At 31.0% G+C, this 26,212-nt stretch overlaps 1 protein-coding gene across 5 annotated transcripts in view; it reads left to right on the top strand.

Annotated features, from left to right (window-relative positions):
* ROBO2 (roundabout guidance receptor 2) overlaps positions 1-26,212 on the top strand; it is a 562,940-nt gene that overhangs the window by 420,562 nt on the left and 116,166 nt on the right. For all 5 annotated transcript variants that reach the window (XM_023528483.1, XM_023528481.1, XM_023528482.1 and 2 more), the window contains exons 6-7: positions 16,438-16,565; positions 21,079-21,090. In XM_023528483.1, coding sequence (XP_023384251.1) covers positions 16,438-16,565; positions 21,079-21,090 — 140 coding nt within the window. The remainder of the gene's footprint in view (positions 1-16,437; positions 16,566-21,078; positions 21,091-26,212) is intronic.

Raw genomic sequence — 26,212 nt, 5'->3', positions numbered from 1 at the left:
ATATAGAAAAAATATTTTCTTCTCATTCTGAACTTAATTTATAGTAAGATATTTTTAATTTATTCATTCTTCAAATGAATAAAAAATCTCCAATGTAGACTGATGAAATATTATATTTCAAGAATTACTTCAAAAATAATTATACATATTTACTAAAAATTTTCTATGTGTTGACATTACAACGGATAAAAAAGATGAGTTTGTTCTCAAGTATTTTAGTAGAGGGTATGAGATATGTGTACTATTAAGTATTAAATAAAGCAAACTATATTAAAATTATGATATGCAAGACTCTTTAGGGTTTTAAAAAATAAGAGCTACTTTAGTCCCATGTGACACTAGAGATTGGTCTTAAAGGGAGAATAGAACCTCATAAGTGGAGCTGCAAAGACTATTCCGAGAGATGGAAGCAGAATGAAAAGCTTTGGTGGTGGAAAAGATAGGCCAACAATTAGTGCTTCGGTTTGCCTGGAGTGTAGTGGAGTGGCACTTAAGGCCAAAAAGGTTACTTGAGGCTTTATTATGAAAGCCTCTAATTCCAAGAAAAGTATTTACACTGAACACACTATGAAAAAGTATTTACACTGAAGCACATTGAATAGAAATATATCTGTGTCTTTATGTTTAGAAAATCGATTCTTATATTTATATACAGGGTGGCTTGAATTAGAGAATGTTTGGAGGTAGCCATATGTAGTAAGAAATTCTTTAAATTAAGGAATTACATTGGGATATTTCCTGTGAATATACAAACACGCATAATAATGCAAGTGGCAATACAATGAAAAGTTTTATATTTCAGTCAGAATTTATGGGAAAAGAGAGGTTAAAAATAATACTGAGGTTAATAGCTTGAGTGCCTGGATGAAAGTTTTGGCTTTAATAAGGAGAGAAGTAAAAGATTTTTTGGCCTAATCATTTTTAATGATATATCATCCGTCACCAAATTCAAGTTAGAATTGTTTTTGAGATCCTACAGTACATTTTCTCATAGTTAAGGAGAAAAAGATTGACAATTGACTACGATGCCATCTATGGAAAATGATTTCTAAATTCAATGATGTTAAAATATGAAAAATGTGTATATTTAAATTGCTTAACTATAGGAGTAATAACTAACGTTTACAAGTGCATTACATGTAAGCAATTCATTTAATTTTCACAATTGCCTTAAGAGACAGGTATTTGTATAATCCTTATTTTACAAATGAAGAGTTTAAGGGGCAAATTTAAGTGGTAGAAGTAGATTTGAATTCTAGAACTCTAGCCCTGAGCTTTACTCTCTTATCAACTACATTGAAATTATTCATTTTTAAAGAAAATTATATTAAAATTAAAGTAGTTTTCAAGGGCCCTACTGGTTTTATGCTAGGTGTTTACACAGTTTATAACTACCCTTTCTAACAACCTTGAAGTACAAGTCCTCTCTTTTAACAGAGGACGAAACTGAAGCTTAGAGACAATGAGCAGTGTGCTACGGGTTGCAGGATCCATGGTTAGCAAAGGTGAATTCAAAATCCAGGTCTCTCTGGAGTATAAAGCTTGTGTTCATTGTTCATTTCCCATTTTGGACCTGGAACAAATTTTCTTCTATGTTTTATTCTACAGATATTGCCTGTTTTTGTTTGTTTGTTTGTTTGTTTGTTTGTTTGTTTTAATTTCCATGTAATCTCATCATTGTTGTAATTATTTATTTCTCTATCTCCTCAACTTCCTTCACCATATTTACCTTCAATCTTAAATATCCAACCCTATATCTGACATGTGGTGTTCACCAGATATACATTTAGGGCAGTGATTCTCATTTGGGGCTGATTCTGCTTCTCCCATTTCCAGAGAGACATTTGGCAATGTTTGGAGACATTTTCGATTGCCACTGTCATCTAGTGGGGAGAGGCTAAGCATGCTGCTAAACATCCTATTATGCACAGGACAACCCCACAGCAAAGGATAATCTGGCCCAAAATGTCAATAGTACTGAGGTCGAGAAACTGGTTTAGTGGAAAAGATGAACCTGGATATCTCTTGCCTGAATGCTATTTGATATAATTTTAATTTTGTTTTTAATGTTAGGGCAAAAATAATAGAATATAGTTCAAAGAAATAGATTTCAAAGATAATAGTCTTTTTTTTATTGCCTTAGTTATGAAAGTACACCAGTGAGATGGACAAAAATACCATGAATGAATTTGACATAAATGTGTCATCATTGAACACAAGAAGAAGGCCCTTTATTTCACTAATGACTGGAGATGAATGTATATTTTTGCATATTTTCTAGAATATATGAAGCTGGGAATTTTCTTTCTATCATTTGCTCATTAAATAGTTGTCAAATTGATAAAATTAGTTAAGGATAGCTAAATTATAAAATTATCTGAACCTTCATTTTCAAATAGACCTACCAATCCATAAGTTACATGGTATACTTAATGATGACAAGTGCCCCTATAGCTGTGTTGAATTTCTAAATTATTGCATAAGTACATTTCACTAGGAGATTTCTGTGGGCAGAAGGAAAAAGGAGACCATTTTGAATCTTCCATAACATGGCCCAGACTGAACATCCCTCTGATAATGCAGAATCCACCCCCAACCCCAATAACTCAGCGAGAGCTCACTTTGAACACCATGAAGGAGACTTCTTGAAGTTTGTCCTGAAAAAAGCACAGATACACTAGGAAGATGGCATGTTCAAAATACATTTACCCTGGACTTGCAGTCCCTTATTGCACAGAGTTCATTCCTGATGCAGAAGAGTACAAAAAGAATGGGAGCTGCATGTCAAAAAGCTGGTCTGAGCTGTAAGTTCTGTGAATTCTTGTGAATTTAATCCCTAAAGTTCTTTTCTAAAAGGACTTAAAGTTAAGATTAATTTCTAACCAAAACACACCACTGTGAGATATATCCACTTTTCTAAATCTGTTGTTTCAATTTCTAGTTTTGTTATAAACCAATTGTCTTAAACTAACTTAAGCCAATGAAATAATTATTTCTAAATTGAAAACATTTAACCTGTGTTCACCACTTTATTTATTCCAACATGCTCTCCTTAATTGCTATATAATTGTATTTTTCAATAAATTTTATGTTCTAATTCGTTAAAAAACTTATTAGATATAATGCCTGCAATATTCTGAAAACATTTAAAAGTGATATATCTAAATGACTGCAGATATTATTTTATTTGAATAATCGATTAAACATTAGTGGAAAATTTTTTACAAGAATAGTTACATATTAAAGACAGCAATCAAAATAATGAAATATTTTTTTCTGTTGTTATAAACCAAAGGAAAATCCTAATATCTCTAGAATAGTTTAAATCTGATCTTTCATGAGTGTAGAAGGAAGAAGTACTATACACACATACATACATACATACACACCTATTTAATCTCTAAATTTTTAAGAGATTTAAATTCAGTAAAAATCAAAATAACTGTGTAAGGATATTAAAAATTCCCTGCAGTTTTGAAACCAATAATGTAATTTTCAGTGATAGGTCTTTGTCTTATTTTCAGATAATATCTATATACATACACACACATACATATCTATACAAACATTTACATATATACACATATAAAAGTACTATTTGATATTTATATATATACACTCTAAATACATATACTCTTAAAAAATACTCTTTGCCAGGCAAATAGTGAATATCATGTCAATGATAAAAATATAGTTCTAATGATAAAATTGTGTTGTTAAGCCCTTTGATGTTAATATTTGATATTAATGAAAAATTATCAATAATAAAATGTATGTATCATTTTATCATATACATTTTATCTTAAAGTTAATTTTTATCTGAAACTTTGGGTACCTCACTTTTTTATTACTGCTGTTGGTCAAACTTGAATTTCTTTATCTAGGCAATAGGTGTACATGTGGTTTCTAGGTTAAACTATAGAATAAGGTTAGTTATGAGAAAGGTTATTCTCTTTAAGTTAGTATCTCCTTTAAAGTATAGATTGCTCCAGACACTTGTGCAATGTAGTCTTAATTGTGGTAATAGTCAATGACTGGAAGAAATTGAACACATAGAAAATTCTTTGAAATGAAAAAATGTTGAGTAGAAGTTACAATTTAAACAAAATTAGAGTAAAAGTTCAGAGAACTGAAAATAAAGTGATTCTTAATGCTCAAAATGCACCCTGTGTTACTAACAGCCTCTTCATTATATGGACTTGGCATTTTGATTTTGTCATCAATGATGTTTGGTACTGGTAAAAGAATACAATTTTCTTCTCCCTGTATATATATAGCCTTCATTTATTCCTTCATGAAAAAAATTGATCTTGATGGTCTACTAGGTTCGATTCTCTGAGCATACAACAGTGAACAAAAGTGACATGCTATGCTTTTTTGGAGCTTAAAATCTAGAGGTATGGACAAATATTAAACAAATTAGTCTTGTGTCAGGATGATCAGAAGTAGTTAGGCTAAAGGGAGAGAAAGTTGGGGAGGTATGGAGAAAGGTCCAGAAGTGAGGACACAACATATGCAGAGAGGCAGAAGCAGGAGAATTCTGGAGTATAGTTGAGGGCTTTAGTGTAAAGTAGACAATGAGGCAAGATGGGACTGGAGTGGTGAGCAGAGATCAGTACAGGAAAGAACATACGGGCCAGGTTCAGAAGTTTGCACTTCTCTCTAGAGAGCTCGACAAGGGTAAACTGAACATTTATTAGTCTATTCTTGATATATAAAGAAGATAATAAACTATTATATTAATACTTGGGTTTTTGCCAGGCAAATGCAGCAGAAAGGCAGAAGGACAAGAAAAGTGAGAATATTGGCAAGCAACTTATGAACCACAGAATCTAAGTAAGGTAGAGAAAGAAGATATTATGTAAAGGGTCGATAGTGAGAAATAGAAGAAGAGGTTCAGTTCGTAAACTGATTAAGACAGTAGGAAACATCAGAGGTTATGGTATTTGAAATTCACATTTTAAAAGTGGAGCCATTCCAGCTAAGGTCGAGGGTCCTGCTATGAGACAGTGTCCAAAAGAAGAAGAAAACAGTATCACTGGAAGAGGAGATATGAGTGAAGTGAGGGGCATCTATGGAAAATTTCATGTGACATTTATTGGGTATTTATTATATGTTAGTTTTAAGTCTCTCAACATACTAAATGTGTTAACTCATTTAATTCTTAAAATATCTCTATGAAGTAGGTCCTATTATTATATTTTTAGAGGAAGAAATTCTAAAGATTCTAATTCCATTGGAAGACATGATACCTGTTCACAGAAGTATGGCTTTGTTTTGTTTTGCTTTTTTTTTTTTTCATAAGAGAAGATATGTAACTTATTTTAAAATACTTATTGAGTGAGTACTTTGTGTCAGTCACTAATTGTGTGAAATGGCAAAGAAGATTTTTCCTACTTTTTCTTCAAGCTTTTCACCAACCCTCAGGAAAAAGCCAGATTTCCACTGGAGTGAGGGTAACTCAGAAAAAAGATAGAGAATGAGGAAGTTTTACAAGTCAATGAACAGGTAGTTCAGAAGGCAGAGGAAAAATTTTCTAGAGATGGCTACATAAATTTTGTGAGAGCTTGTGGCAGAGGAGACAAAGCTCATGGCAGAGGAGAAAAATGAGAGAAGATAACGGGGGAAGATGGAAACTGGCAGTGACTAAGGACAACAGGCTCTGAACTTCACAGTTGTCCACAAGTTTGCCAAAAGAATTAATCTCTAGAGTCTCCATTGTCTGTCTGTTAGAGGTGTTGGAGATGGGAGAGACATGGGCCTTCAAAAGGTAGCAAAAGTCTGAAGTGATTAAAACTTACAGGCTCTTTTAGTCTGGGGTAAGCAGGACACTTTAGCCTTTCTGGAAGGGCTCAGTTGCAGTTAATTTAATTGCCCAAGCTCCAGAGTCTGATTATAAGGTGGTCAGTGTCTGGAATCCCTGGCTCCACTCTTTCGAGCCTAATTATACTTTGATCTGAAATCTGCACTTTGTTAAGCCAACTATTGTTATCCTAGTGTGTATATTTTTAAACATCTTTTTTTGCCTGTTTGTTTTCTCTTAGCTTTTTAGTTAGAAAACGCCCTGTTCTATCAGCTGTGCTAAAGGGGCACTTAGTAGAGAGGGACTTTTCATCTCTGGGTCAGATGACAAGGAGGGAGCCACCTATGTATGACTGGATTGGAGGTAACAAGGATAGCATTTACGGAAAGCCAAGAGAGCCTAACAGGTTATTGTGTTATTTAAGACAGAGTCAGAATGCCATCATATTTCAACTCTTATTTTAACTTTCTGTAGAGACTTCTGAAACAGAACAGAAAGTTCTCTGCAGAGATTACCTTGCCTCTTACAATTTCCCTACAAGCTTAATCTCTAAAGATTTTTGTTTTCTTTCCTTTTCCAATGACTGTTACATTAATTTTTATTTTTAAATGATAGCTGTGCTTTATATTGCTCTTAAGTACTCTGCCCAGAAATACTTGCCATCTGAGCCCTGAAAGAATAGGTAAAGATTCCTTCATCCAAACTGTGAATATCAGCCTGCATTATAATCATAGATTAAAAAAAGGATGTGACACAGGTCGGCTACAGTGCATAGAAACCTTTTGCCTGCAAAATAATGTCTGTTGTTCTCAACTGTGATTTAAGAGCTTGACTTTAGGATACAGCTTAAATATTCATGATTAGGAAAATATCATTTGGGATTTAGGTTGCTAAAGAGCACTTAAGGGAGTTTTAATAACAGTTTCAAGTGTTGTCTGTGAAAGGATTTTGTTTGACAAACTGTGACTAAAAAATTGTTTTAGGAAAATCAAGCAACTTTTTCTATTTTCAACTGTCAAGAATCAAAAAATCAAAATATTTAAATTTCTCCAAGAAAGTTTATGTTTTATATGAGTGTCTTGATTCAGAATTGTGAGTTGTTAAAAGGCATTTTCTTTGACCAATTGAAAACCATCATCACTGAGCACAAAATGGTTTTATCTTCATTTACACTGCAATCCATACAGTGGTATCGATTAGTTGAAGAGTGTGTGTTTAATTATCAATAAATAATTTCATAAGATTAATAAGTGATTTTTTTATCTTAAAAATCCTTCTGTTGAAAATAGGGCAATAGACTCTGTGACATATTCATATAAAAGTGCCACAATTAAATTTTCATTGAATTATGGAACTATAGGATGCTTATCATTGCAAACACTTATTTTCTGAAATAATCTAAAAAGTATAAGGTGATCTTTTGCTGTTGGGATTGAGTACAAGTCTTTTAAAAGATGAAAACAAAGTTTTTCAAGTCTCCCTAAGAAAAGACATCTTTATTTGCATAAAAATTAAATGTTTCCTGGTTCAATTCATAGTTTTTATTGTTGGCCAACTTAATGATTAATAAAGCAGCCATGTAATACAATTTTAAGTGCTAAGTCAAAACATTTGTTCTAGAATTGGAGCCAGACATCTTATAACAAGAAGTAATAGGTGATTCAAAAACTAAAAACGTTGAGAAAATAAATTTCCTTCCGTGAAAAACAAAGGTGTTTTCGAGATAAGAATTGCCGTTCGGGATGTTTTATTAACAGAACCCTTGCGTAATCCAAACAAGGCAATGAAACACAGAGGCTTGAACTGAACATGGTAAAATATCACTTTGTAATAGAAATTATAGTGTATTTTCTTTTAGTTTTTTCTTCTCCCTAATTCTAAACCCCACTATTAAAGGCTTGGAGGAGGAGTTCCCTAAATTATCTGAATTATATTCACAAAAGCGAGGAAATTATGAGTTCTTCTCCTAAAAGCTTAATGTACATTAGGATTGCAAAGTATGAGAAATATATGAGATGTGGCTGTTATAAAACTGTATATTTTTTCAAAAGTTTTCTTCGATATTTTCAAAATAAATTTAGATTTATAAGACACCTTCCCAAGAGACAAAGTTTCTTTAGGAGGAAGGAATTAAAAGAAGATTCTCTCATTAAATTTGGAAGTGAGTTTAGAATAAAGAATTTTTTCTTAAAAAAATGAATAATATTTCTTTTTGGAAACAATTTTAAGATTATTAATCAAATATAAGATCACACACAAACAGAACCTGGCATGCAAACTATTGTTTTAAGTATTAAAATAAATTTATGTTGTTTTGTTTATTATTCAACTGAACAGATGGTAATGATTTTGACACAATTCAGTTTCCTTTTTCTTTCTTTTTTTTCCTTTGGGGAAAAAAAAACAACACAAAACCAGAGCTTCTTTTCCCACTTTGTCACAGCTGGTTACCAATCAATCTCAATTCACGGTACAGTGATGATAGCACATGTTGTCCGGGGGCCAAATCTGATTGGGTTGCATTTTTCAGCAGTGTTTCATATGAGGAAAAGAAAAGTATCTTTATGGTAGAGACTGGTAGAGACTGTCAGCACACGATTGTACAACTGTCATTAATCAAACCTGGCAACAATGACTGCACTTATACAAGTCTGAGACTGGCAAATTTCACTATCAAAATCACTCAATTTCTGTTAAGATTTTCTCAGCAGTAATTTTTTTTATGTTTTCTTTTTCTTCTTGTTTTTAATTAAAGTCAGATGATACCTCTTACACATTGATCATATATATTTTACACCATTTTTTTAAAGTAGCTGTTTTACATCAAAGTATGCTTTAGTTATTTAAAATTCGTTCTCGGCTTTTTAAAGAAAGCTAAGAGCAAATCAGAGCAAGATTTAAGTACATTAGATTGTTTAATAAAAGAATAATGTATATATTAGTAAACACATTATGAACCTCCTAAGATTACATTTGATTTTAGAATAATATTGAGAAAAATATTGATAAAATTCATTTCTAGAATTTTTGAAACTGTAATTCAAAATCAACAATACAGCAATGTACACTTGCCCCATGCATACACACAGTGCGATAAACACACACATCAAATGGAAGGGACATATTGCTCAGGGTTAGAAAAATAAATATATTTGCTGCAGAGGACACTATTCTAGTCTCTTTATAAATCGAGACAATGATCTCAGCATCTAAAAAATGGTATTTGGAAATAGGCATTTTTTTTGTCATTTATTGCTGTGAAATCATATATTAAACTCTGTTGTAAACTGTGAAGATCTCTTTAAATGTAAGAAACTATTATTCCTAATTTTGTGTGTTATTGAGTCAATATTTGTTTTCTAGGGAAAATGAACATTTCTCCAATTACCCAGTGTAATAGTTTAAAGCATAAATGAGATTACTATTAGGCATATGCCAATTTATCCAGAAAGAAATGCAAGAAATAAGGTCACATTTCTTGGACCTGTGGAAATATTTGACATCTAATTGTTTGTGAAATATGTAGTTTTAAGAAGCAAATTATTGTTTCAGTGAAATCATGACCCATTAGAAAAAACAGACTAAGAAGCATATACTCATGACAATTTTTTCTCCTGACTATGATTTCTTCAATATCTGGCTTTAAGGAAGGAATTTGTCATGTTTTGCCTTAGATTGCCTAAATATGAAGTTAGTAATGGGCCAAATATTTACTTTTTCTGGGTTTAAAAATATTTTGGACAGGATTTTTTAAAAATCAATACTCATATTTATTAAGGTTTTGCAAGTAAGATCTAATTTGATCATAATTATACATCTATCATTTCTCAGGCTTGAAGTGCTTCTTATTACAAAACTTAATAAAGATACCATGATATGTCTGAGTCATTTGGGTTTGTCAGAGCACTTCAAGGATCAGGCTAGAAATTGGCACAGTATTTTAGTGGAGTTGGAAGGAAGCATAGTGTCTCCACTGTACAGTGTATAATTGTATTAGACTTGTGGGTAGGTGGTGTGGAGAAGGAGAAATAGTATTTACTTTGGGGTGAGACAGACCTCGATTTGAAAATTCAAATGTGTATGTGAAAATGTTAAAATTTTAAATGATGTCAATTGTTCCAATAACTTAAAAATATTAGTGAGCCAAAAAGACACACACACACGCACGCACACACACACACACACACACACACACAGACACACCCCACTTGCTTTTATGCAGATTCAGCCCAAAAGTGATGAAACTGCAATTATGAATTTATAGTGTCTAGTGTAAATTTCCATACCTCGACCATGAAGCCTGAATTCTAATCACAACTCAGCCACCAAAAGCTTTATTGTGATACCGAACATTTATTCATCGAATCCATTAAGGAAAAAATTGTGGGAACAGCTGCCTTTGTGGTACCATATCCCTTGTTTATTTTAATTTTCCTTTATAGATTCATGCATCATGATTTAAAAAAAAAATGTAACCCTCATGTTATCTCTTGATAGAAAGTTGTGACCTGTAATATAGTTGGTGAAGGTATTAGGAGATCTGTTTTCCAAAATGGTCTAAACCTTTTTTTCAAACAAATTTCAGGGCTGCTAATAACAGTGCTATTTTTCTAATCTTAAAATTAGGACATTAGACTGGGCTCAATAATTTTACAATTCTTCACCATGTCTCATAATGTTTCTCAGTTTTCTGAAATAGCCAATTTCCATGTATTTTCTTATAATTACTTAATTAAATATTATCCTTTCTCCTTTATAGCATTTTATTTAGGCTTTAAGTTTTCTTCTTTAATATTGATATTTTGTGATTTGATGAATATTTGTATGTTCACTGATTCATGTTCTTTTTGGTGTTCTAGACTTAAATAATTATTCTTTTGAATTTATTATTCTTATACATGAAGTATACAAATACATGTATGCCACCTTTTTCATTGTTATGTATATAATCCCTTTTAGGATACTTATGAGGTAAAACTGAACATAATATCTCAGATTCTGCTATACCATATTTTATAAAATGCAAGAAGCTATATGATTGGCTTTTAGGTTGAACTTTTTATGCCTAAATTTTCTAAACTTTAAAATAAATATTATCTTTCATTCTTTCTTACCAGAGTTTTTATGGGAATAAATAGTATATTTGAAAATTATTTTTATTATTTTATTCTCACAAGACTTGTGACTAGAAACCCTAGTTGCCAAAATAATGAGATAATATTTTAAAGCATTCAGTGAAACATAATATTTTATTTTGTTTTCCCAGAGTCTTCATATTTATTATAGATATTTTGCTAGGATTTTAATTCTTCTGGTGCAAGGAGAGAGGTTATTCATTTTTTCGTTACTAATTTATAGAGAAAAATTTTTAATAATAATATGTAAACCAAGTGTCTAGATTGCTGGTCAGAATTTGCTGACTTCTTTATCTCCATCTAGTAGCATTTATGTAATAAATATTTCTTGTTCTTACATTTACAGTATTTTGTCGACATCAATTTAACTTGCATTTTAGAGCTAACCACTGATATATAAAGCTAACAATGGTACTATGTTTCTTGATGTAATAGAGTGGGTATATTTCAAATTAGTTAATTTTTCAGTTCTGCATACACTTGTTTTACTAGTAACTATGCTATAAAAAACTACAGAATAACTTCAATCATTTGTTGAGCAATTCATCATTCATTCAATAAACCTGCATTGAGTACATTCATGAGCCGTGTGTTGTTTGGTGGGGCTTATGGTATACAGTTTGGAACAGGAGAACACTAGTTCTTATTCCCATGGGCACGCATACTCTTGGAAAGACAATAAACAATAAAACCAAAGATTTGGTAGAGATATGTGCTTTTAAAAATAAAAAGTAATAAAGTAACAGGAGAATTATGAAAATAAAGAATAAAAATAAATAAAAATAATTTTAAAAAGTAACTAGAGGGCAGAGAGCAACTTCACATTGTTTGGACAGAAAAGACATTTTCAAGGTAATATTTGTGTTATCTTGAAAGTTGAGGATCAATAATGAAAAATGTAGATGAAGAGTATTCCATGAAGTTGCAATAATAGTACAAAGACACAGTGGTAATTAGGTAGTTATGTTAAACAAGGAAAATAAGGACCATGTGGTCAGTAGAAGAAGAGAAACATGAAGTTGGACAGATGGGCAAGGAGTAAAGATCATCTAAAACCTTGAAGACCATAGAAATAAGTTTTATTCTAAGTAATTGAATGAAAAGTCATTGGATAGTTTCAAACAGTAGAATGACACAATCATATTTAGGTATATTGGTCAGGAATCTGTATTTATGCTCTTCATTCTCCTTAAAACCCTTGGATTATATATTACATTATGCAGTTTGTTGCTGTTAGAAATAGTTGACCTAAAAATGAGGTAATTCACAGGAAACCCAAAATTTAAAAGGCTGTCTTTCAGGAGAGTGTATTTTTTTGGCTGGCACAAGGAGTAATAGCATTAATAGAAACTTCTAGAAGCAATGTTTTATCATATATAGACAATCTAATAGTCAGAGGTGTTCAAAGATGGAAGAGGTCACTCATCATAGGAACAGGCTGGAAGATTGTTGATTGCTGGAGACGGGATTCAAGTGTTGATGGATAATTTCAAAGGCGAGCTTTTTAAAGTTTTTTTTTTTTTGGTATAGTCAAAGAATTTTTATATAAATCCATAATGCTGATAATATTCACAATCTTTCTTTAGGCAAAGATTCAGTGAAAAATAAGAATGTAAAAGATTCTGAGTACCCCAATATCTAAGAGTCCGCAAAGTCTGTTTGTTTTAGTTATTAAATTTCAAAACCCTTGTGTGATGGGACCTATCAGGACTAGTGTATTATACCACTTATTTCTGATTGGAAAAAGACAGCATGGCTCTCAGAAAAGTGTGCATATCACATCTTAGATGCAGGAAATGAATGTGTGAGCCGAGGAAAGCCTTAGAGTTGGTTCTGGTTTACCCTCGTGTAGAGGCAGACCTCATCCCTTCCGGCTGAGAATCTATTCACTAGTCTCAAAACCCAATGGAGGCATGTGTTCCCAACTTTTAATGCAGTGCCTGGCATGAAGGAGACATGTCATAAATATTTCTTGAATTAAAATAATTAAATCTTTATTAAAACCATGTCAAATTTCTATGATTTTAAAGGGGATCTTCAATTTCAATTGGAAATCGAAATGAGAAAAATGCACTTTATATGTGATATCATTAAAATTAGCACCCTGAAACCTCTTCCTACTCCAAAGCTTACTTGTCTCACTGTAAATGGGTTTATTACCTGAGTACATGCACTCTCTGTACCTATTTGGAATCTTATAAGTATTCTAACAAGAATCTCCATATCATCAGACCACTATTCTTATCCAGAGTTTTACAGCCTGTAACCAAAATGCTGTTCTATAGTTAGAAAAAAAAAAAAATTACTATTTGCTTGTAATGGCATGGTATCTTTGAAAGATAGTCACTTTTATTAGTAGCTTAAATTAATACAATTTATTTCTTCCAAGCAATATTTCATTTAAAACATTTTTCTCTTGGAAAAAAATTTGCAATTATAGTAGAATGCACAATTACTATATCCTTGACCAGGGCATCTTTAATTAGCAAAAAAAAAAAAAAAAAAAAAAACCATAAACCAAAAACAAAACTGTGTGTGTGTGTGTGTGTGTGTGTACACACACATGCAGTGTTCCCATTCCTATTCTTGGATTTCTTTCACATTCCTTTAAAAAAATAAGAAATCTCAGCAAGACAGATTTCAGACTTATTTGGGTTTCAAATGTAACCTGTACTTTTTAATTAAGCACTTTTTCTTACTAAAGGAAAATATAAATAGCTTTCACACTGTATTTATTCCCCATGTTGTTATCTATGGAACAAATGTATCTAACCTGAAATAAAATTTTGCCAGAGGGTATAAATGAATATTTGCTGAATGTGCAATTCTATTTCTATTCGAATGATGCAGGTAATGTGGCTTAATTTTTTTTTAATTAACATTCGAAAATTAAACTAAGTGTTTCACTATGGGGAAGGGGTACCCAAAGAATGGGCAAAGTGCCAGGTTGAGAGTCAGGGTTCGAGGTATGAATTCTGTTTTTTCTATTTAGTGGTGAAATGACATTGAGCAAATCATTTCACTTGACTAAAGATTAGTTTTCTTATTTATGAAATAACAATTCCTACTTCAAAAAATTGTTTTGAAGATGCTATGAACTATCATGTGAGTCTTTTTATTTTTTAAACTGAGGCAACATTTAATTTCTGATTTTTTTCTTAATGACAAATCAGAAATAATGTACAATGTAAGGATCTTTTATTAACTTACAATCATGTTTTCATGTATGTTTGATGCCAAAGGGACTTTATAGACCATTACATTTATCTTCCTCTTCCTTAGCTTTTGAGAAAACTCAGCAATGAAAAGACTTTCCTAATGTCAAACAACAAGAACTAATGACAAAACTGTAGCCAGAATTTAGTTTTTTGAGATAAATTCTAAATGTCTGCAAAATACATTATTTTTGATCAGTGTCTGTATCTTAGAGCTAAGTATGTCATGCAGAACATAAGCTAAATATAGAAAAGATAATTTTATTAAACATTAACTAGGTCACCAGTACCTTCTCTGAAGTCATCATCGAAATCATGATTTTTCATGTTTCTACTGGCAAAGTTAAGTAGGGAAAGTTTCTGTGTTATATTATTCTTTTATGAATCTCAGTTCAGTAGTTACCCTAAACTGTAAATAAAGCCCATAAAAAAGTCCTAATTAGATAATATGGCAAATTTGAAGCCTTGTAGCATTCACGTTATGTTGACCCTTATGTCAGCAAGAAACAAGATATTCATCATGTATTCAATGCATATTTCTTGAGCTCCTAGTAGGCATAATAATAAACACGTACTGTGCTTTCTGTGTGGCTATTTTATGTGCTTTATATGTAATATCTCCTTTAAAGTTCACATCTACTCTATACATAGGTATAAATCAGCACAGTTTTGTTAATAAGGAAATCGAGACCCAGAGAACTTAAATATTTTGTTCACCTTTACAAGCATAGGAGGGGGCAGACTCCAAGATTAAAATTAAGGATTAAAATTCCACTCTAAAATTCAAGATTAAAATTCCACTCTAGAGTCTACTCTTAATGACTTGGTTATGCTACTAGATGTTAACAGGTCTGTGTTAGGAATTTCAGATAGAGCAGTGAATGATCTCAGCCTTCATCAAAATAGACAATAATATAAAACGTAAACAAGTGCAAAATGATTGTGTAGCCATAATTTTCAAGAAGAGAATAATCATAGTTTTCTAGTGTAGTAATGAATGGCTTCAAACAAGAGTAGTGGATAAAGTTTTCCTATTGACTTATGATATTGTAAATCAGCAATTTAATCCAAAACATGCAGAATAGTAACTACCATACTTGGAGGATAGAGGAGCATGGGTAGTTAAGTTTAGCTGGAACAATTGATTCATAGACTTTGCTTTCTAAGTAAAGTTCTATGAACTATTATCAGTTTTATGTCTTAGCTTATAGTAAAGCTAAGCTGTGCTATTCTTTCAGGTAAAGCTGGAAGTAGAAGAAATCTGATTATAATAGTTTCGAATTCAAGCCTAAAACATTTGTTTTTGTCCTAAAAACAAAAGAAAGTCACAGCTAGTTGCAGGCAGATAGAAGTAATTAAAGCAGTGATTTGAAAATATGGTTTTAATGGTGTGGCATGTATAAAGAAGAGAGGCAATGTGATCAACCAGAAGCTTTTGCAAAAATATGTGTGTGAAATAACAAAGATCATCAGTGAAAATCAAGAGGAAACATCAGATGTGAAAAGAATGAAAAGATAATAATCTCATTATTTTGTTTGTATAATTATAATTTCTTAGAATCTAGTAAGAGCATATTCTTATGCAGGTATTTCAACAAATTCATGTTAAAATTTTAGATTTTTTTCTGAACTAGTCTATAAGTCTACTTATTAAAAAATAGAAATGAGACAATAAATATACATGAGAGTTATGGGTGTGCATTTCCAGAAATCACTCTGAGGCATGTTAATGTTTTGAGTTAACACTGCTAATTTAAAGAATAATTACCCCTTCGTAATTCTTGTAACCAATGTCTATTTTGTCAATTTGTCAACAAATAAGGGAATAAGTTTCTCCTTTAAATATTTCAACTATCTTATATTCAAGATGCCTAAGAATTAAATTATATATTTGAATACAGTGTAACAACTTATAAAACGATAGCATATAACTCACCAAGAAATGAAATATACTTTATTTTCTTATTATCTAAGAGTTACCAAAAAAATAAATAAATAAAAAGTCAAAGTGTTAGTAATGCCTTTCATAGTTTGAATGTGGCAAGAGTTGTACTCATATAAAATATAAGTAATTGATAATTAAGCATCTGGAGATTAGATATGAAAATGATGATTTTATTAGCAATATCTACAATCTAACATTGTACTTTTTGGTTGAATGCTCTGCGTGCATGTTTTATTTTCAGTAAAATACATAAGAAAAAGAAAAAAATAGGGATGAATACTTAATGTTATTTAAATATAACCAAAGCTCTTTAATAAAACCAATTTATATTTTGCACAGGTATGACATCAAAGATGATTACACTCTGAGAATTAAGAAGGCCATGAGTACAGATGAAGGCACCTTTATGTGTATTGCGGAGAATCGGGTTGGAAAAGTGGAAGCTTCTGCGACCCTCACAGTTCGAGGTAAGAGACTTAAGATGTGAAATATAATTGAACTAGCAGACTAATATTTGGTTAAATTGGTGAGTGAACTCACAATCAAAATAATAGCTTACACTATTTTATTATTATATTAAAATGTCTAGATTTGGTGTCCCCTCTATTATTAATTGAAATTTTCTTTTTAATTTGAGTTCAAAGAGACGATCATTTGAAATTATTAATTTTTATTTAATAAATGTAGCTAACATGATTTAAAAATAAATCTTAAAATAGACAAGACTTACACTAATCTTTTATATTTCTATTGCTTTGAACTACTTACTGTTTTTAAATGTCACTAGTTTCAAAAGTATTTTCTGTCGACTAGTTTTTTCACTTTATACTAGTAGAGTACTGTTTTGAGATTTTTTAAATTTCAGTATTCAAAAAGAAATCTGGTGGGGAGAGGAGGGAACTAACACTGCTTCCAAAGGTGATACAAAGAGACTCTCACATCGAGAAAATCTTAGAGAGTGATTTGTGAAGTTCATTGGCCTTAAATAATTGAAATAGCCAGTGCTGCTCTTGTAATAACTTTCACTTTCTCAGTGTCATATATACTTTCTCAGTCATAGAATAATGTTCGTTTATAGACTCCCTGGAATTACTTATAAGTGAAAGAAAGCATTACTTAACCGCACAGTGAGCTAGAATGAATTAACTGTCTTCCTGGTGGTACATGTTGATCCACGTGAGTAAATTATACAGCCCAAGCTAAGATGGACAACTACACACACTCTTGCCAAATAGACATTATCCATGGCATTGTTTACACTTAGAGAACTTCAAACAGAGACAGGCAAGTGCATCCCTTCTCAGTCTTTCAGTCTTTCTTCCACTACCTTAACTGGTGCCTCTTCCTCTCAGCCTTTCTGATAAGGAGGTTGGCTGCATGTTTTCATACAGGTCTCAGTTACATCTAACCTTTTTTAGTCATACTTCTTATCTTGGTGCAGCTTTGCTCCAAAAAGTTTTCATAAGATTGGGAAAAAATTTTGGAGGAGTTCGGATTGTTGAGAAATGTGTCAGGGATTCTCAGGTTGATCCTCCACCTAGTAAGGAAAATTATTTTTGTCAGATCTACGATTTGGGCATCAAATTATAAAAACAACAAAAACAAAACTCATCTACGCCAGCTAACTATTAGGAGACCGTACGTACTCTAGATATTTGGAAAATATTAGTGATTTCCATACTTCCCAATCACTCCATTTCTAGTCCACCTAATTTACTTTTTATTTATTTTGGTGTGAACTGAGATACAAAACATATTTAGACAAAATTGACAGGCTAATAAAAACATTTTCTCTCCTCATCAGAGAATAGAACATAAAAACTATGATCATATACCAATAGAATATATGAATATATATGTATACACACATTACATATGATCAAAATATGAGCCCTTAAAAGCCTCTTTACTATATTTAACCAATCTTTCCTGTAGATGATTTTATATATTTTTATATATGTTTGTTTTTCACTAGTAGCCCTTTGCAAAAACAATTAACTTGACCAAATTTCCCCAAAGTTATTTTGTTGTTTATTTCTGAAGTGAATGGGAAAAAATAAACAAGTAATTAAGAAATGTTCCATTCAAAAAATATTTGCTGACTAAACAAATAGTGAGAAAATGTGAGGGTTGTTTATTTGTAAAAGCAGCAGGGTTTCTTTATACTTGAATGTTTGGGTGGATGAGACTTAAAGTGGTCTGTTTGCTTTAAGATCTTTCCCAGCTAATTGTCTTCATAATTTGTTGAAAGTTTCAAGTTTAACATTTCATTTAACAAAGGTTGCTTCTCATATATGGATGTTTTAAGATAACTAACAAAACTATTAGAAAGAGTTGTTTTTATTAGGAATTTTTTTTTTTTATTAGCAAACCTTAAATGGTCTCTTCCCTCATCTGTGTCCTATAGATGGAGTAGAGATTTTAATCTATGTGGTGTGTATTTATTATTTGTCTAAGATTGACACCATAGAAGAGGGTTATAGGGGAGAAAATCTCCATAATATAATAGAATGTGGAGTAAATTATTATTTAAAAATATTTTTTATCATTAGAAAAAGCAGTTGGAATTTTTCATGCTAAGAGGTTAACAGGGAAAAGAAAACAGTATCTATGACATATTTTTTCTGTGGTCATTTTTCTATGCACATAAATGAAATGTTCAGCCCTTTCTTGGGTTGTTTTATTAGAACAAGGTCAACTGACCCAAGAGGCCACATCTATTTTCATTCATTTAATGCAGAGACACAGTTTAGTTTAATTTGCTGATTTTGAAAACATTCACCTGCTGTGTGTGTGTGTTTCCCCAGGAAGAAATGTTGCTATATAACAGTGACAAGAGATTTTACTGTATTGTTTCTGCTAAAATTTTATCATGATATTCACTTTAGCCAATTGGGAAAAAAGAAAAGAAGTTTTATAGTTAAAATCTGAAATAGGTTTAGAGAGTTTTCTACTTCAATAATATGGTGAAAATAGACTATAAAATTAAATTTAATAAATAGCTCCTTTTGCTGACTTGACAAACATAAAATTAAAAAGAAAGACAACAAACCTTCTAGTATTTATATTCTAATCAAATAATTCATGATTGATAGAACTTTTTAAAATGACTCCGAAAGTAGTTAAAACAAACTTCATATTTGTAAACATAATTTTCCCTCATTTTTCAATTGTTCATATTGGCTTTGCATAAATTAAGACTTCATTGGAAAACCTATCTTGCTTTTAGGGCACTCAAACTTTAATTTTTTTTTTTTTTGAAATTATTCTAGACAATGAAAGAGAAATATATTTCTTTCAAACATGATTTCTCAGCATGGTTTCTTTTTTCTCTCTCTTTAATATTGTGGATTTAAAATGTCTTTTATGCCTTTTTGTTTCTAAAAGAAACATTATGTTTAAGATTCAGCTTGGGGTGACACCTGAAAAATGCAAGTTAGAAAATGAAAGACAGTTATTTTTCTATTGGACATTGGCAAAACGAAGAGAAATCTTGTCAGTTAGAATAAGGACTTTATGACGTTAGTCCATTGTTTTGCTCTCGTTTGTTATTTTTATCACCCCCCACTACCAAAAGAAAGAAATTCTTGTGCAGTGGACACCTTATGCCTCTTCCTATACTTCCTTACTTCCTCTTGCTATAGTGAACCTACTATAGACTGTTCAGTACGCTAGGGTTTCACTAAGCTCAAATTTTCATACTGCTGCTATAATTACTTTATTCTTCTTTGAATTGTCTTAATCTATCCCTTTTAATTGTGAATAATATTATAAGGTCATGAATCTCATATAGAAGCAACTCCAGTACTATTTCAGTGATTGCACAAAGCTAGTATTATGATGTTTGTTGAGTGAATGAATGCCTGTAAATATGGTTTCAATGGCCATATCTATTTCACCATGCCCAATGAGACATCACCCAGACAAAAGTACCCATAAGTTTTAGAGCCACATTTTATATGATTTAGAGCTTTATTCACTGGGATATGACAGACACACATTTGTTGAATAAATTTGTATTTTTAATGTAAGATTTAATACAAGCTCGAATGCTAGTAAATATATTCCTTCTTCATTTGAATAATGGAATCATGTGTTTTATATTTGCCCATTGCTTTTATTATAAAGTGGTTTACTTTCTAAATTGATTTGGCATTATTTTTTTAAAAGAAAGTATTATTAAGGCTGTGTGTGTGTTACAATTTCTGTGCATTAATAAAAGGAACAGCCTACTACTACTGATTGTAGTGATTGAAAGTTGTGGTATAATAAAAAAATAATAATAATTTGTTGAAGCAGCAGTTTGAAAGCCATTCTCAGTGTGAACAAGAATCAACTTGTCAGTCATTGTTTCCTGCCCTCTGCCAAAATAAGAAAAAAGCTTAACGGTAGTTAGGGAGCTACTCAGTTTAAATCTCTAAGGATGTTCCAACCTATTTGTTATATTTTTATCCACCCTGTCCAGGGATGAAAAGTGATGTGATCTTAACTTATTACTGGCTGAAAAGCAGTGTCAGGGGCTTTTCTTCAGTCCTCATAATAGTTCTGACTAACCATGCTTAAAATCCAATTGCTATTTAAATCAGACAGTGAGTCCTTCTTTTATTGACATGACATTTGCTAGTCTGTGACTTGAATAGTTATATTCATCAGGTTCTTCGTGGTAGCATAAGGTTGTTTAACTCTAAAAAGACCTTTGAAATTATTACTAAGTGATGACGATAAGACTACATAAAATCTCTCAAATTGCTTATAGTTAATCCTAGGGCACAAAATAATTATTTTCTTAGAATTACATTTATAACTTTCAGTTTTATCAAACTTAGACATCCCGTTCATACTTGAATTATCAGACTAGAAATCACTCTACTGTCCATACTTAAATGTAACATTACACATCATGCATTCTGATAATTTTCTTTTCTTTCTTTTTTTAAATTTCTTTTTTATGTTCTCACCACACCATTGTAATGTCTACAGCTCGCCCTGTTGGTAAGTAGCCATCCTTCTATCCATTTAGCATGGCTTTGTACAATGTTTCATAACCCATGCATAGTAGAATTTGATGGAATAAAGTATATCTTGTCATTCATGTTAAAATATTACTTGAGGGATTGTCCGCTGTAAAAGTTGCTCCTAATCTTTTCATCCTTTTGGTAAATGATTTTGTATTTAGCGATGAACAGGTAACAATTTTCATCTAAAAGAATATAAAAATGATTAATATTATAAACTAACTTTTCTTAAGGATAAAAATAAAACACTTTCTTATTCTCTTATATGTATGAAATAATCAATTATTAATTGTACTTGATATTCAAAAATTAGTTCATATGAATTCAATTAAGAAGTTCTATTATTTATGCCCTTTTATTTTAAGGTGCTTGGAGTCCTTGCTTTTAAGGGCACTTTTAACTGCTATATACTTATTATCTGCATGCCTATTTGAACAAAATTTAGTAGAATGCTTCAAGTTATTATAAGTAGATGCTTACACTAAGAGGAAAAGGGAGGGATGGGCTGTGCTATTTGGCATGAAAAGTTTGTGGTTTTAATATATGTCATCCTTCATTTGGCTTTGCAAAATTGAAGTTATCAGCTTTTGCTTACAGTGATTTAAGTGGTAATTATTTATAAACATTTGGAAGAGAAATTATTTTCAAATTCATTGATTTAATAATCTCTCTGCATTTCTTAAAGCTTAGCTTAACCTACTAATAAATGTGTTTAAATAAAATGAATCTTGGTATTGCGTTATAAGTAAATGAATAGATGGATGCATAAATGGGTGGGTAAATGAATTAATTTAGTATACTACTTTAATATACCGATACACTTCAATAAATTATTAAATTAACATAGCCTTAAAAATTGTTCATCTGACTTCAAAAGCTTTCTTAATATACTGGCTTGACATTGTTGACCTTTGATGTATATTGGTCTCAACTCATAACATTTTTTTTCCTGTTGGTTGAAACATTAGCAAACTTTATCGTTATATAGTATATTTTTACATGGATAGAAAATATAGTAAGTAGAACTTTGGTTTCCCACTCTGAAGTTTTGCTCTGATATTTCTAAGCAGTACTTCCCATGTCAGTTATTTAATATCCCTGATCCTCAGATGAATCGGAATAAACTGAAGAGAATAATAGAGAAAATAATACTGACTTAACAAAGCTGGTGTAGGAATGAATTTAGTTTAATATTGATCATTTATGTGAAAACATTTTGTATGCCAACATTGGTTAGCATATTCCTGGTTTCTGAGATTTTTTTTAACATCTTTATATTTTTGAAATAGAGTTATGGCTTACAATTAATTTGAACATAAATCTCAGGCTTTTTTTAAAAAAAAAACAAATATTACAATTGATGTTAGAAAATTGAGGAATATGTTGCAGTTTTTAAGCCTCATTTTTTGTATTTATAAGAATCCATATTAATGTGATAATTTTACATATCTGTGGCATGGCATCTAAAATTAAGAAGTGAATGGGAAAGAATGAGATAAAAAATTAATAATTTCCTTGTTAATTTGCAAATTAACAAGGAAAATCATATTTAAATTATAGATCTTTATATAAAAGAAACCTTCTGCCAATAAACCATGACCACTTGATTTATATGATTTCACAAATTCCCAGAACATAGAATAATATATTAATAATTTTCAATATATTTGACTCATAAATAAAAATTACATTGATTAGAAAATGTTATGCACACAGAGTATTGAGATACATTTGTCACTTACAAAGCATTTCAAAAGTTATTCCTTTTTTATTCTCATTTGTAATGATTTTTAAAATACCCATTGGACTGGAACTAAAGAATAGGTTCTTGACACATTGTACTTTATTCTGAGAACGTCTGTCATTTCATAAATCTATCTTGAATGATTTATGACAATGTTCAGAAATATGAAGAACTATACTTTAAGCTTGACAACTACTATTAATTTTGAAAACTGAATGTTAGATGTGCTTTTATTGGATCACCAAAAAAGAGAGTGATAATGAGGAATTAGCTTGTTTCTTCTTTGCATCAACTTTTTACATTAATTTTAATTCAGGAACTAAATAAAAATGTTTTCTTTTAATTATATATGTCAACTTTTATTGTAAGGTCAGAAGGTCCAAATCATAAATTAAATGTTGAAATAATAAAAGTAAAGCCATAAATTAAATGTTGAAATAATAGAAAACTATGTTAATATTAATATTTGTTAGTGGACTAAAATATTAGTTTTTCAACTTTGCAACTCTTACCAATAGCCTTAAGATTCTTCTACAAATTAAAAGCCACAGAGAGGTGAGAATATTCAGGTTTTAATTTCAGAATAAATTAGCTGAAGATATATGTACCAAGTATATAAAATTTAGAGAAAATTCAGGCTGTAATTCCTGTGTAATGCTTTCAAATGAAAATAGAAATATATGCAGATTCTGGAATGTTTGTAGATTCAGAAACCAATCACTACATTACATACCAGATAAAATTTGATAGTCTGTATGGAAAGTCCATTTAGACATCATTATAAACTCCCAAATTGGGAGTTTTTGTCCAAATGGATAACTCCTATGAGCTGCATTTGAGTTAAGAAATTGCCAATTCTATGCAATTTACAGCTGAAATAAACACCTTCTGGTCTGTACTTTTTAAAGTATAAGAATAACTTTTGATTCGGAAAACACTCTGTGTGGAAAATTTTACTGAAAGCAGACAATCGCAGACTTGTCAATGAAGGAAAGTATCCAGATATCACTTACTCATCTTCAATGTCATCGTCATTTCAAAAAGAGCCCCTTAAGCCAAATTCCTTATTTGCTGGTTACCACAAAATCTAGACAAATGCTATTTTGATAATTAGAAATCTGCCAGCCTTTCCTGTGGTTTTGCCTTTTTTACTGTTCCAAAGTCAGTTTTTATATGAAAAGCAAAAGTACATCCCAGGACATAGTTAACTATGAATGCTAAAATATTCATTTGTTTATTTGGAAAACTCTTCTGATGAGGGAACTGACAGAAGAAAAGGATCTAAATAGGGACAAATATCTTGCTTCCTATACCCATCTGTCTTATTTTCAATTGGAAGTCTTTCCCAAGCTTAAAAATAAAAAAGAACATCTATTTTGGACACGGACAACACATTTTTTCCTAGCAGCAACTCAAAACATGATGAGTAATTTGGAAAGAACTATCAAGTCTACCAGCTGCCTTGCTTGTGGAGCTGAGCCCTGCTCAGTTTTATATCTTGTATACTGTATGCTAGATGCTGATTGCCTCCAGTATGGAAACCAAAAGCTGAGTATATCAGGTGATACTTGTTTAAAATATCAAAAACAAACTGAAAATATACAACTTTATGGAAACTTGTATTTCTTAATTTAGTGACTCAAAAGTATATTTTCTTTTGATAGAAGAATGTAATTGACCACACAAAGTTTATTAGTATTGAGAAATATATATGTTTTTGGCAAAATTTCCATCTTTTATGACTATTATTTAAAGAAGCAGGCACTCTTCTAAATAGAAATCTGTAGGAACATATTTTTTTTCAATCTTTTAACAGCTTAAACATAAAAATTAAATATATTCTCATTTTATAAAATTCTGTTTTGAAATGAACTAGAGTTTTGTTACAACATTCTCTAAAGCATTTTATTGAGGCCACTAAGAAGTTCAATAAAAAAGTGATTAAAAATTAATTAAGGGCAAATTATAAAGCAAACATTACTTAGAGCAATGCAACTGATATTTTCAACACCACCACTCTTCATCCCATCTTGAAATATGAAAAACCTGTGTATTTTCCAGTTTTTTGTTTTCATTTTTTAATCAGAAAATATGTGGGTATTATGTATGAACTCTTTCACGTCAAGATCCACTTTTCTGAAAAAGGCATCCTGAACATGTCTTAGAAGGAAACCCATACTTTTACTCCCTGCAGCATTTCTTCTTTGGACAAGCTGTTATCCTATGACCTGAGGTGATCATCTCCCTCCTATGAGTGCTTAATGTTTCCTGCACCTGGCACTAATTAGCTACTTTATGTAGAGTCTCATGTAATTATTATTACACATCACGTTTTTCATTGCTCCATATGTTTTGATTAAGTAGAAGGTAAAAAATGCATTCTGCTTTGTCTTGTATATTTCAAGTTTCCATACTGTGAAACTCTTAAAATATCTGAATGCTAATTTTGTAATTGAGAAACATGTACTAGTTATTTTTCATGATTGGATGATTTTAGTTACTTACTAGATTCTCTTGAAAGTGGCTTATGTGTTTGACAGTGTCCATTCATTGACTCTAAATTGGAGAATAAGGTATAAAATTACTAAGTCATACTTTCTATTTCTCAACACATTGGAGAAAAGGTGCTATTGGCTTGGTATTGAGTGGTGGAGTAGTGAAGTCTGAGCCTTCTAAATAATGTTATCCTTGGCTGGGTTGCCCTTTTACTATAGGAATACCAGTGTATTCCCTTCTTCCATAACTTTGCTGAGTTATAGCTTGGTCTTGATCACCCTCCATCTAATATTCCTAGGATACATTAAACCTCTTAAACTTTTATATTTTGGTTAAATTTACACTATTTTAAGAAGATTTTCTTCTATTTTATCTCTGAATAGTCTTTTCTATCTCACTTCTTTTCTTCGAAAACATGACTTACGTTGGCTTTCCTTTGCCTCAATTTTATATTTGTTAACTTCTCTATAATAATTTTGAAATCATAATTTTATTTTATAATGTATGATTTCCCCATGCTGATGTATCACCTTCCTAACTTTTTCAATGGCAACTATTATTTTCTTGTTTCTAAATAAGATTTTGTTTCTTTAATTTCATTTTATCCTTTGTTCATTTCCTTACTAGGCTTGACTACATTTTTCCTCTCCACTTGTCTTCAGCCCCATTATCCTTTTTTTTTTAAAATTAATTTTTTTTTTTTTTTTTTAGAGCGGCCATGTTGTATATAATTTCATTTAGATTAGGGACAACTATTTATTCTAAAGTATTTCTGTGTTTCCTTTGGTAATTCTTAGAAGATATGGAATATTTTCCTGGAGGCCACCTTAAAAAGCTTATGGTAACTTGGCTTTTTCTT

The sequence above is a fragment of the Pteropus vampyrus genome, unplaced genomic scaffold (genome assembly GCF_000151845.1).
Source record: "Pteropus vampyrus isolate Shadow unplaced genomic scaffold, Pvam_2.0 Scaffold26, whole genome shotgun sequence".
NCBI classification, from domain to species: domain Eukaryota; kingdom Metazoa; phylum Chordata; class Mammalia; order Chiroptera; family Pteropodidae; genus Pteropus; species Pteropus vampyrus.
The sequence above is the reverse complement of the archived record's forward strand: the minus strand, read 5'-3'. Positions and strand labels throughout refer to the sequence as shown.